The 12,372-nt window shown below is 39.4% G+C and overlaps 1 protein-coding gene across 1 annotated transcript in view; it reads left to right on the plus strand.

Annotated features, from left to right (window-relative positions):
• The first annotated feature begins 2,039 nt into the window (after window positions 1-2,039).
• The window catches only part of GATB (glutamyl-tRNA amidotransferase subunit B), a 48,711-nt gene continuing 38,378 nt past the window's right edge, over window positions 2,040-12,372 (plus strand). Inside the window, exons 1-2 of the mRNA XM_089525685.1 lie at window positions 2,040-2,192; window positions 6,105-6,255. Coding sequence (XP_089381811.1) covers window positions 2,041-2,192; window positions 6,105-6,255 — 303 coding nt within the window. The 5' untranslated portion in view covers window position 2,040. The remainder of the gene's footprint in view (window positions 2,193-6,104; window positions 6,256-12,372) is intronic.

Raw genomic sequence — 12,372 nt, forward strand, 5'->3', positions numbered from 1 at the left:
TCTTGTCTGCTGCTGTTCCTAGGAAAAAAGGACTTTAGAAGGACTATTAGCCCTGAGGACAGGCTGCCAAGTAGATGCATTTCTTGAAGGGGAACAGTAAATGCGGTGCCACTCAATGGGCTTCAAGAGATGCTCAGAATGGAGGACACTTTTGGAATTCATCCTGGACAGAAATGTAGGCAGGGGGACCAGAGGTCCTCCTTTTCCAGGACATGTCCTCCATTTCAACCTTCCTGTGCAGGAGGAATTCCAAAAATGCCCTCCCTTTTGAACATGGCTAAGGATGCATCTGCTCTGCGGTAATAATCCAGTTTGACCCCACTTTAACTGGCACTATCAATAGTATGGAATTCTGGGAACTGTAGTCTTGTTTTTGTTTTTTGTTAATAATGGCTTTATTAGTTTCACAACAAGTCTAATATTAAAAAAAGCAAGATGGGAACTGTAGTTTTGTTTTTGTTTTTTGTTAATAATGGCTTTATTAGTTTCACAACAACAAGTCTAATATTTTAAAAAGCAAGATGGGAACTGTAGTTTTGTGAGGCCTTTAGTTTTCTCTGTCATAGAGGCCCAGAGGCCAAAAGAAACTACAAATTCCAAGATCCCATAGCACCCCACAGCAGTTAAAAAGTGGGATCAGACTGGATTATTTCTGCGGTGTGTGGATGAATTTAGATTTATATTAGTGTTTTTAGCTTTTGTTTTGGTCATGTTCCACATTTTGTGGCACATATCTGGTCACCCTCCCCAGGTTTCCATGGGATCATAGAATATAGAGTTGGAAGAGACCACAAGGGCCATCCAGTCCAACCCCTGCCATGCAGGAAATCACAATCAAAGCATCCCTGACAGATGGCCATCCAGCCTCCGTATAAAGACCTCCAAGGAGATTCCACTACACTCTGAGAGAGTGTGTTCCACTGTCGAACAGCCCTTACTGTCAGGAAGTTCTTCCTAATGTTGAGGTGGAATCTCTTTTCCTGCAGCTTGCATGCATTGCTCCGGGTCCTAGTCTCTGGAGCAGCAGAAAACAAGCTTGTTCCCTCCTCAATATGACATCCTTTCAAATATTTAAACAGGGCTATCATATCACCTCTTAACCTTCTCTTCTCCAGGCTAAACATCCCCAGCTCCCTAAGTGTTCCTCACTGGGCACGGTTTCCAGACCCTTCACCATTTTAGTCACCCTCCTTTGGACACGCTCCAGTTTCTCAATATCCTTTTTGAATTGTGGCGCCCAGAACTGGACACAATATTTCAGGTGGGACCTGACCAAAGCAGAATACAGTGGCACTATTGCTTCTCTTGATCTAAATACTATACTTTTATTGATGCTGCCTAGAATCATATTGGCCTTTTTAGCTGCTGCGTCGCACTGTTGACTCATGTTCAACTTATGATCTACTTGGACTCCTAGATCCCTTCCCCATGTATTTTCATTCAGCCAGGTGTCCCCCATCCTGTATGTGTGCATTTCATTTTTCCGCCTTAACTGCAGTACCTTACATTTCTCCCTGTTGAAATTCATTTTGTTAGCTGTGGCCCAGCTTTCCAGTTTATTCAGGTCATTTTGAATTTTGATCCTGTCCTCTGGGGTATTAGCTACTCCTCCTAATTTGGTGTCATCTGCAATGGAGCCATGGCAGTTAAAATGGTGTCAAACTGCATTTAATTCTACAGTGTGGCAGCAGTAACAATATACTTGTTACCTCCCTAAAATATATATTTGGGTTATTGGGCAGAGCCATATAGTTCCCTTCCCTTTCTATTGCCACCAGAGGGAGTGTGAACCATTGGCCTATTCTGACCTCACTCCAGAGAGAAAAGCCACTATCAACCTGTCCTCCCTCCTTGCCTATTTATTGTTGTCCCCATGCCTTTTAGAGAGAGGGACCAGTCGCCGTGCATCATGGGAAACGAGGTTCCTCAATCCCTTCTCTCCCTTTTCCCCCAGAGTCGGCCCAGCGCTTGGGACTTCATTTCCCATGAGGCGCCGCGAAGAGCGGCCGGGGCACGTGACGCCTCCGCCACTCGCACAAAATGGCGGCGCCCTTGTTGCGCCGCAATCTGAGTTGGTTTCGGATGAGGAATGGCAGCTTCGGGCATGGCGCTAAGTTTCATGGCCGGGAGGCTCCGGTGGCGGATAGCGCGCCCTACCGGAATGCGAGGGAGGCTGCGGCAAAGCAGGGACGGTATGCTGTCGAGGAATAAACGGGGGGTGCATCCGCACTGAGGAAATGAACCGGTTTGATGCCGCTTTAGCTGACATGCTCAAAAGAGATGGAATTCTGGGAATGGTAGTTTGTTGTGGCACCACCCCTTGATATGTAAACCAGCATAAAGGCATTTTTCCTTTAAAATGTACCTTAATCTACCGTTTTATCCACTAAAAGTCAATTCAATCGCTGTTCTGTGTTTTGGAAAAGAGTAACAAATAATAATTTGTTTGTTTGTTTGTTTGTTTCTTAACTGCCTCAATCAATAGGGAGAGTCTGGTCAGAAATAAATATATTAATATTATTTCTCTTACTAGAAATAAATATATTATTATTACTACTATTACTAGAATAGATTATTATTACTATTACCAGAAATAAATATATTAGTATTACTATTACTAGAAATATATTATTGTTACTATTACTATAATATATTACTACAGTATTACTATTACTAGAAATAAATATATTATTGTTACCATTACCATTAATGAATATATTATTATTATTATTACTAAAATACATTGTTATTACTATTATTAGAAATAATAATAAAAATAACAATAATAATAAAATGTATTTATATCCCTCTTCTCCAAACGATTGAAGCAGCTTTCATTAAAAATCCATAAAATACAATAACAGCGCATTTCATTATATCCCAATAAATATATTATAATATATTATTATTATTACTATTACTAGAATTAAGTATATTATTGTTAGTATTACTAGAAATAAATATATTAGTGTTACTATTTTTATTATAGGTCTTTTTCAACACCCAGAACACTGATTGGATTGAATTCTGGTGGAGTAAATGGTAGAATAAGATACGCTAAAAAATGACCTTGTTCTGGTTTATGTATCCAGAGGCAGCCGTGTTGGCCATATAGCAAAGTCCAATTACATCCAAAATCCACCAATTTGGGCCCAACCAGTGTTTTTAAAAATGTTTTTTACACCTTTTGCCTGATGAAGAAACCAGTGGAGCTTTGAAAACATGCAACTGATATATTGTGGAGATTGGTTGGTCCAATAAAGGTATCACTGTTTGGTGGATTTTGGATGTTATTCCACATATTCTGGAGTGTTTGTATATTTTGAAACAGAAATGAACGTGGTCCAGAATGAAAGATGCTGGTTTTTTTCATATGCTGGAATATCTCGATGTGCATCAAAAATGTTGTGTTAGGCGGCTGCACATTACATAGAGGGCTGCCCCCAAATGGCAAGTTTTTACTTGTGTAGGGGAGGTATGCATTCTTTGTTTTCTCTGAGGTGTGTTGTCTGCATATCACACCAATATTAAAATCACTCCACTGGCTGCCAGTTACTTTCCGTGCAAGTTACAAAGTGTTGATTATTACCTTTAAAGTCCTACATGGTTTGGATCCAGATTACCTATAGGATTGTGTCCTCCCATATAATCCGCCCCACATACTCAGGTCCTCTGGCAGACATTTACTCCAGGCAGAGTCAACCCAGTCTAGTTTGGCAACTATTAGCCAGAGGTCGTTTTCTTCAGCTGCCCTTCGATTGTGGAATGACCTGCTAGAAGAGACTCGGCAGCTGAATTTGCTAACAGAATCTAAAACAGCATTAAAGACCAGTCTCTTCCAGCAGGCTAATCCTGATCATTTTTAAATTGTGAATTTCAAATACTGAACTTTAGTTGTGGATTGTTTTAATATGTAAAATGAGCCCTTGATCTCCAACGGAGTTTGTTCCAGGACCCCCTTGATTACCAAATTCCATGGATACTCAAGTCCAGTTAAATATAATGACATAGTAAAATGGTTTCCCTTATACAGAATGGCAAAATCAAGGTTTGCTTTTTTGAATTTATATATTTTTAAAACATTTTCAAGCCGTGGATGCTTGAATCCGTGGATAAAAAATCTGTGGATATGGAGGGCTGACTGTATACATCTTATTTGACATTTTAAATTGTGTTTTAGCTGATGTTGTTTGCCTGTTAATTATTTTTGTTTCCCACCTCAATCCATGGGGACAGGCAGGTAAGAAATAATGATATGATGATGATGTGTAAGTGTGCTGATATGTAGAAATAGGTGGAAGGTGCAACAGACAGAATCTTCCAAGTGCATCTCTCTGAGGCAAAATATACACAAATTAGAGTCTGATGTCCCCATATCTATATACTTCTGTTTTTCTAGAATGATGGGAGAAGATTGCGTATTTTGAGCAGCCCTTAAATTGCACTCCCTGGCACATCTGATGAAACACATTGATGTGGCTAGATTTTTGAGTAAAATTGCCTATAATAAGATAAAAGAGTATATTTGGGGATTACCTGACCCTGCAAGCTTAATGGCAAGACAGCCCATTTTTGCCTCAGTGTTTTAGAAAGGCAGGCTTTCCCAGGAGTGATTCTGTGAAGTATTGTAGCTATATCTATGGCTATATTGGTTTATTGTTTTTGTTGTTATGTGCCCTCAAATCCTTTCCTACTTACGTCAACCCTAAGGTGAACCTATTATGGGGTTTACTTGGCAAGATTGATTCAGAGGAAGTTTGCTATTGCCTTCCCCTGAGGCTGAGAGAAAGTGTGGTTTGCCCAAGGTGACCCAGTGGGTTTCATGTCTGAGCAGGGAATCATAGAAGCATAGAATCATAGAGTTGGAAGAGACTGCAGGGGCCATCCAGTCCAACCCCCTGCCATGCAGGAAATCTGAATCAAAGCATCCCTAGCAGATGGTCATCCAGACTCTGTTTAAAGACCTCAAAGGAAAGAGACTCCACTACAGAGTCCAACACTCAAACCACTGTGCCATACTATATTATATATATGTTACATATCCCTCTTTGCTTCTTTTCCTGCCAGTATAATGTAAAAACAGCATATGCTGAGAGATACCTGAAACACTAACCAGTAATTAATTCTAATTAATCTGAAGTATGTCTTCTTTGGTTAATGAGAATGGGACTTTGTTACATGTTTTAGTGATTCCTCTGTAGAGAAATAAAGAAGCCTGAACACTGCCTTTTAAAAAATGGTGTTGTTTTATTATTTCATAGAAAGGCTATGTATAAGTATTTGCTTAGTGTTGTTCTGTATTCCACATATACCTCATTTTGATCTAAACATTCCTTATGTTGTAACTGCATAAGCTTGACTTCACAAATGAAATATTATATTTGTGTCTATCTTTGTGAAGTTCAAATAATTACTTACAGAACCTGTCGAGCGGTTCATTCAGTAAAGGTGATTCTGTTCTCTTGCTCATATGAAGATTATGAATGTGAGAGTAGCAATTACTTTTCACCAGATAGGGGGATGCTTGTTCTTGTTCAGCCTGTTCAGAGAGCCAGCGCTTGAGTTAAAAAGGTTATTGCTCTATTGCCAGACTACTGATGTTTATGCTAATATAGTACTGTCAGTGTTCTGTAGACCTACCTTTCCCAGGTTGAAAGTGACCATCTGACAGCACATGTATAATTGAATATACCATCTGCCTGTTGGAGATTTTTCAAACATAGGAGGTGGTCAATTAATATTTATTTTCTATTTTCATAATCTGGACTGGCTACAAAATTGCGCACATGTCCAACAAATCCTTCCCCTCTAGACAAACCTTGTTGCTAAAATGCACATCTTAAAACTAATGTAAGACTTTGAAGTTACAAATTTTGTTTTACCTTCTTTTGAAACTTCATTATTATTGTACAATTTTTATCTATGTTTAATGAAAACATTTTTGGATTATCTTAGCAGTCATATATAGCAATGGTGGGTTTCCAATGTAGTACAATGTGCTGTTGAATTCAAATGTTTTCTGTATATGTATTTCCCCCCAGCTGCTCTAGATGTTTAAAATTAATGTTCTCATCCAATGAATGTGCCCTTTGACTTTCTTTTAGTGATGCTCCCTGGGCAGCAGTGGTGGGCCTGGAAGTTCATGCACAGATCTGCTCCAATACAAAGCTTTTCTCTGGTTCTCAAGTCCAATTTGCAGCACCACCTAACTCTTTAGTATCTTTCTTTGATGCTTCTCTGCCAGGAACACTTCCGGTAAGTTAGAATTCAATCCTTACTGCAGTCTTGACTTAAAAACATAGCAGAATGGTTCCTGCCTATTCTGTCTCCTGGCTTTGAAATAGAAAGAAATAGAGAGATCTGAAACAGTCAGATCTCTTTTATGGAGTTAGTAGTTCCAGCGTCTATGTCAAACGGAGTATATCAGCAAGAAGAGATTAGTACCCGGTGTCAACTGAATATAAAAAGCATAAATCCCTGTTGATAACTCTGTGGTCATGTTTGCACATCATGCTAAACCATGGTTAGTGTTGACCATAATTAAACCGTGGTTGTGCAATAGATGGCCCAACAGATGTTTTGTCTTCGTTGTTGTTTTTCCCTTAGCCCTTTTGTCAGTCCTGCTTCAGGGAGAGAAGCTGAAGGAGTGAGCCACTGTTTTGAGGTAGATATTGCATGCAGTTGAAGCAAGCCAGCATTTGTAAGCTAAAAACACACCATGAGTTCAGATTGTGGTTTCTGGCTGATTAATAAACCCTGATTTGTCAGTAATGATGTATTCATACATTGTAAAAAGTTGGTATAGATGTACAGTATTAGTACATTTGAAGAAAACATTATCTGGCTTGTCATGGCATACATTATATAGTCAGTCAGTAATAATTAATGTGGGGATTTTTCTATTAAAATTTTGAAACTGGAAAACAATAGGCAGAATTTTAAACTTAAAGACCCATGCTTTCAGAATAAGAGTTCTTTAAAACGCCTAGGAAAATAAAAAGACCATAAAGTTGCATGAATCAAGCCTCTTTGGGGAAAGTGTTTGATAACCAGGGCCCCACCACCAAAAAGGCACTTCATTGTTAGTCACCCTCTCATCTCATTTGGCAGGCAGACTGAGAGCAGGGCCACAAAAGAAGTTCTGAAGATTTAGGTACATGCCTATAGAAGAAGGAAGTCTTTTCCTCCCCCTTTCAACAACAACAAAGAGTCTGTGGCGGGATACAGACCGCTAGAAAGAGGCGGCCAGGAGCCGTCTCTCTTTTCCGCATAACCCAAATTGTGCGTCACAGCTACGCGGAAAGAAAAAGAGCACTGAAAAGTGGCTCCTTTTAGCGCCACTGCAAACTGCCTGCGGCGGCGCAAGCATGTCGCTACTGCGCGTGCCCACTTGGACGTGTATACGGTGCCACACAGCTGTGACATCCTGGTGACATCCTAGGGTTGTGGGGCATCTGGAAATGGTGCCCTGAGGCAACCCTAGCACATCACCAGAATGTGCTAAAGGGCACGTTTGTACAGGGCCAGTGTTGCAGAAGTTTTTTTTAAGGCTGTAGGTAAAATTATTTTTATCTCTTGCTGAAGGGTACAATTGAGACCACAGTCTGGGGTACAAAACAGCACCAAGACAGTACAATGTACTACATATACTCGTGTATAAGTCTAGAAATTTTAGTCAAAAATTGACCCAAAAACCTGAGTTGACTTATCCACATGTCAATGTAAGTACTGCACTTTAAATCATATAAAAGAATTAACTATCCTCTGGTGAAAGGCAAGAGTAATTTCTGTCCTGGGAGCATTGACATCCATCCAATCTAGTGTGAGCACAAACAGTTATGTCTGCTAGAACCTTGTAAATTCTTTGGCATTGTTTTCCTTGCTCCATCCTTTAGATCCTGTTACATGCCCCTAAGTTTTACCCTCAACTTATCCATGGGTCATATCAAAATCCATAATTTTGGCCCAAAAACCTGCCCTCGACTTATACATGAGGTCAACTTATAGTCAAGTACATGTGGTAATATAGTAGTTGTGGTATTATGTTTTAATGAACAAAAACAGTTTGAAATCCTCACTAAGTGTTTTCTGGAGTTATATCATTTCCCCACATTTAAAGGTGAAAGTCAGACTTGTAATTGGACATACTGACACAGTCCTGCATATATGTGTGTGTGCGTGTGTGTGTAGGGAAGCCTTACACTCTCAAGCTTACCATATTGTTGTGGTTTTCTGTACGTCTTGTTTCTTTTATAATTGTTCCCTAGTGGGAAATCTGCAGTCTAAGCTGAAGCAGGCTTCTTTTGAGATAAGAGCTCCTGATTAATAGTCAGCTTGGTGACTGACCTAATGAAAAATTTCTGATCTGGTCTTGTTCACCTCCAGCAGAGACTTTTTCTCTGAGTGGATAGAAGAAAAAGAATTTTCCTTTGCAATATTTGGTAGATAAGTTGAAAGTGGGTATTTTAAAATATTGGTCCTTAAGTGTCAGAATGTGATTTGGAATTTTATTGTTCCATCTCAGTCTCACTGCATCATAGTATTTGCCTTTACTACGGAAGGTAAGCATTACATTTAACATTGCAGATGCAGGCCTCTTGATTTTATCAGTGTGCTTTAGTGTGCATAAAAATCTTAATGGTCGCACAACTTAATTAATAGAGTATTAACCAAAATGTGATTTGCCTTCTGTTGCTTTAGGCCTGAAAATCTGTCTGCTTTAAAGCTAGAAGATGAAAAAGAAAGTTCTTTAGAAGTTAAATAGCAAGTTCATATGTAAATCTCATTCTTTTAAAATCAAAACTATTAATATATATGGAATATTATGAAATGCATAAAGTATACGTTTAAAAATATACACACACTTGATCTGGCTAAATTCAAGCCCCAGCTAAACTCTCAACAAAATCTACCAGCATTCCCAACTTTAGAAATGGTATAGTGGTTAAGAGATTAGGAGACTAAGGAGCTGAGCAGATGGACAGGGAAAACCCGAGCTCATTCCAGTTTTTATGAAAGGGGGTGGAAGCCTCGCTATCTGCATGGCCCACTCCGAAGGAGGGCTAAATATCCACAGGCAGCCATATTTTTACTTGATGTCCTACTTTAAATAGTCAACTGTATTGTTTATGAAATGATCTTACAGGCCGAGTATCCTTTATTAGAAAATCCAAAATCCAAACCTTCTTTCATAGGTTGCTGAGGTAGTGACACCTTTGCTTTCTAATGATTCAGTGTACACAAACTCTTTTTCATGCACAATATTAAAATATTGAGTAAAATTACCTTCAAGCTTTGTGTATAAGATGTATATGAAACATGAATAAATTTCATGTTTAGAACTGGGTCCCAAACATTTCCGGATAGGGGAGACTCAACCTGCATAACACTTGAGTGTGTTGTGTGCCTTTAAGTTGTTTCTGACTTTTGGTGACCTTAACCTAAGGCAAACCTATCATGGGGTCACTTAGGCTGCTTACAAATGCTCCCCTTGTTGAAAATCAATATAAAATTCATCTTGACTGCAGTGGGTACCAAATGGGGTCAATGCTGCAAGTTTTCCAAGTCCCAGGTGTGCACTGCCATTTTTTTTAATAGCTGGGAAAATGTTAAACTGAGAAAGTACTGCTTAATTATTTTGAACCTGAAGTTCTGTATCAATAGTTAATTAATTTAGAAGATTAATCTATCACCTGGGGAATGCGGTCTGAAACAGGATGAGCTAGGAAGGCAAAGAAAAATTCTGTTTACAAAAAAAGATATTGTGCTCAATGCTTATAAAGATCTTTGTTTTTAAGTGGTCTTTATTGTCCTGAACTTCATCATCTTAACATATCTTTGATCTGTCTCAAATTAGTTTGGCATTGGCAGAATAAAAAATACACAACAGGGTCCATTATTAACTTTCTTAAATCCCTCATGCAGTTATTAATGGCACCTCATTTGAGGTAACTGGGGATAGATTGTGATGGGTTTATTTATCTGAACATCCTTTCCCTGAACTTAACCAGTTGCATACACATTGATGATTAGCACTGAGAACATCTCTTTTTCTAATTTGTGTTGATGATGCAGGACTGCCTTTATTGAATTTCTCTTTTCTACAAACGCCAATATTTAAGGGCTTTATTATGCAAGAGATGCTTTCTAGCAACAGAGTTGTAGAAGATTAGTGAATCGATGAACTTCTAATAGCTGTTAAACAACCACATTAGACTGAAGTCCCATGCTTTTAGTTAATTTCTCTAATTCCATGATTTTGGAAGCCCAGTCAGAAGATCATCTGAGCCAAGTTTTAGGACTCTGGTTGCCATGGAGCCATATTACCAGGTTTATTCACGCCAGTGATGTGTTTTTAAAACACACACACACAGCTAGCTGCACCTTCTTTCTTTTCTTGTAGACTGTCAGCCCAGGAGTCTGTGTCAATAATGCAACTCCCAAAATGTTTTAGCTTATGTCCTATAGTGAACGTATCATTTGCAAGGCTTTTACCCCTCATATCACCACTAATTCATACATATCTGTATAATGGTTGCCAGGGTTGTGTGGCACTGATGTGAAGAGAGATAAGAGTGGGTAGAGAAAGTCTGGTAAGAACATGAATAATTATCAAGCATTCCCAAGAGTAGCTAGATTTGGATATCTTGAAAAGTGAAGTTACCCTTCCCCATATCTGTTGTAAAAGGGGTCAGGAACACTACTGTGAGCCTCTTTAATGTAAATTATTTTTATTTATATCCCACCTTGCTCCTCTACAGGACCCAGCTTACATTACTGATTAAAACAGAACACACCTAAAAGTCAGTAATAATATTTAAGAACCATTAGCAACCCATTAGATAGCTATTATTTCAAAACAGCACCAAACTAAGTACATTTTAGAACATAGCAAATAAACATCCCTCATAAAAGACCCTTCTGCAACAGCCAGGTAGTGGCCAAAAGCCTGTCTAAATGAAAAGGTCTCTGCCTACGGGCAGAAAGGAAGCAGAGTCAAGTTCATTCTAGTAGCCACAGAAGGGAATTCTATAGTTTTGGGACAGCTACCAACAAAATCCTATCTTGTGTCCTCATCAAACTTGCCTGTAAAGTTAGTAAGACAGAGAGAAAGCCATGCCAAAAATCTATGGTCCATTTTAAAAATTGTGATTTTGGGTTCCTGCACAAAAATCTCTTAAGATAACTGTATCTTTATACACATGCACACACAAATCTTGGTGAGGGTGTGTGTCTCTGTGGCCTGTTACAGACTGCCAAAATAAAGCTGCTTCGGGTCTCTTTGGAAGTATGCTATTTAAATGATGCATGGGTCCTAAGAGTCCGGAGGTCGCGCCAAAGCCACACTCCATTCCTAAGCACTGGAGGGCAGCTTTGGTGCAGCTTCCGGATTCTTAGGGTGCATGCATCATTTAAATAGCATACCTCCAAAGAGACCCGAAGCAGCTTTATTTTGGCAGTCTGTAACAGGCCTGTAATTTCTTATCTCCTACAAATCCACAAATAAAAATCTTAAAACAACAATTTACAGATGCTGAATTTGCTTTTTTTTAAAACTCTCATTGTCAGTAGTTTTTGTGTTGTTGCCTTCAAGTTGTTAATGACTTACAGCAATGCCAAAGCAAACTTATCATGCTATCCTCCAGGCAAGATTGTTTTTCTGCTGCTTTCCTCTGAGACAGAAAGTGCAACTTGCCCAAGGTCACACAGTAGGTTTCCATTGCCAAGTAGAGATTCAAACCCAGGTCTCTGAGTCCTGGGTCCTAAATTCAGTGCCATAGGTGATGACACTTTCTAATCCTTCCATCTGCCTGCTGTCATCCTGCATGCTGCCCATAAATTGAGTCTGAAGAGTGTCTTAATTCTCTGGAACGAGAGTTTATGGGGACTACAAGGGAAGGGGAGATACTTCCCAGGTTCTGCTTATGGAACTCATTCTGTCAGCAGAAGCAGCTGTATCCAATTGGATACTGGCCAGGGGTTGTAATCCTGTACATGCCATTAAGGACCCCCGGTGGCACAGTGGTTAAATGCCTATACTGCAGTCACTCACTCACAAACCATAAGGTTGCGAGTTTAATAGCAGTGAAGGGCTTAAGCTTGACTCAGGCTTGCATCCTTCCGAGGTCACTAAAATGAGTACCCAGATTGTTGGGGGCAGTTAGCTTATACTTTGTAAACCGCTTAGGGAGTGCTTAAGTGCACTGATAAGTGGTATAGAAATGTACTTGCTATTGCTATCAACTCTGATGTATGACAACTTTATTATAGGTTTTCTTGCAAGATCTGTTCAGAGGAGGTTTGTCATTGCCTGCCTTTTAGCGTCAGAGATTGTGACCCAGGGTCATCCAGTGGGTTTCCATGGCTGAGCAA

This window comes from Sceloporus occidentalis, unplaced genomic scaffold (assembly GCF_023333645.1).
Source record: "Sceloporus occidentalis isolate IW3139 unplaced genomic scaffold, rSceOcc1.0.p SCAF_5, whole genome shotgun sequence".
Lineage (NCBI taxonomy): Eukaryota > Metazoa > Chordata > Lepidosauria > Squamata > Phrynosomatidae > Sceloporus > Sceloporus occidentalis.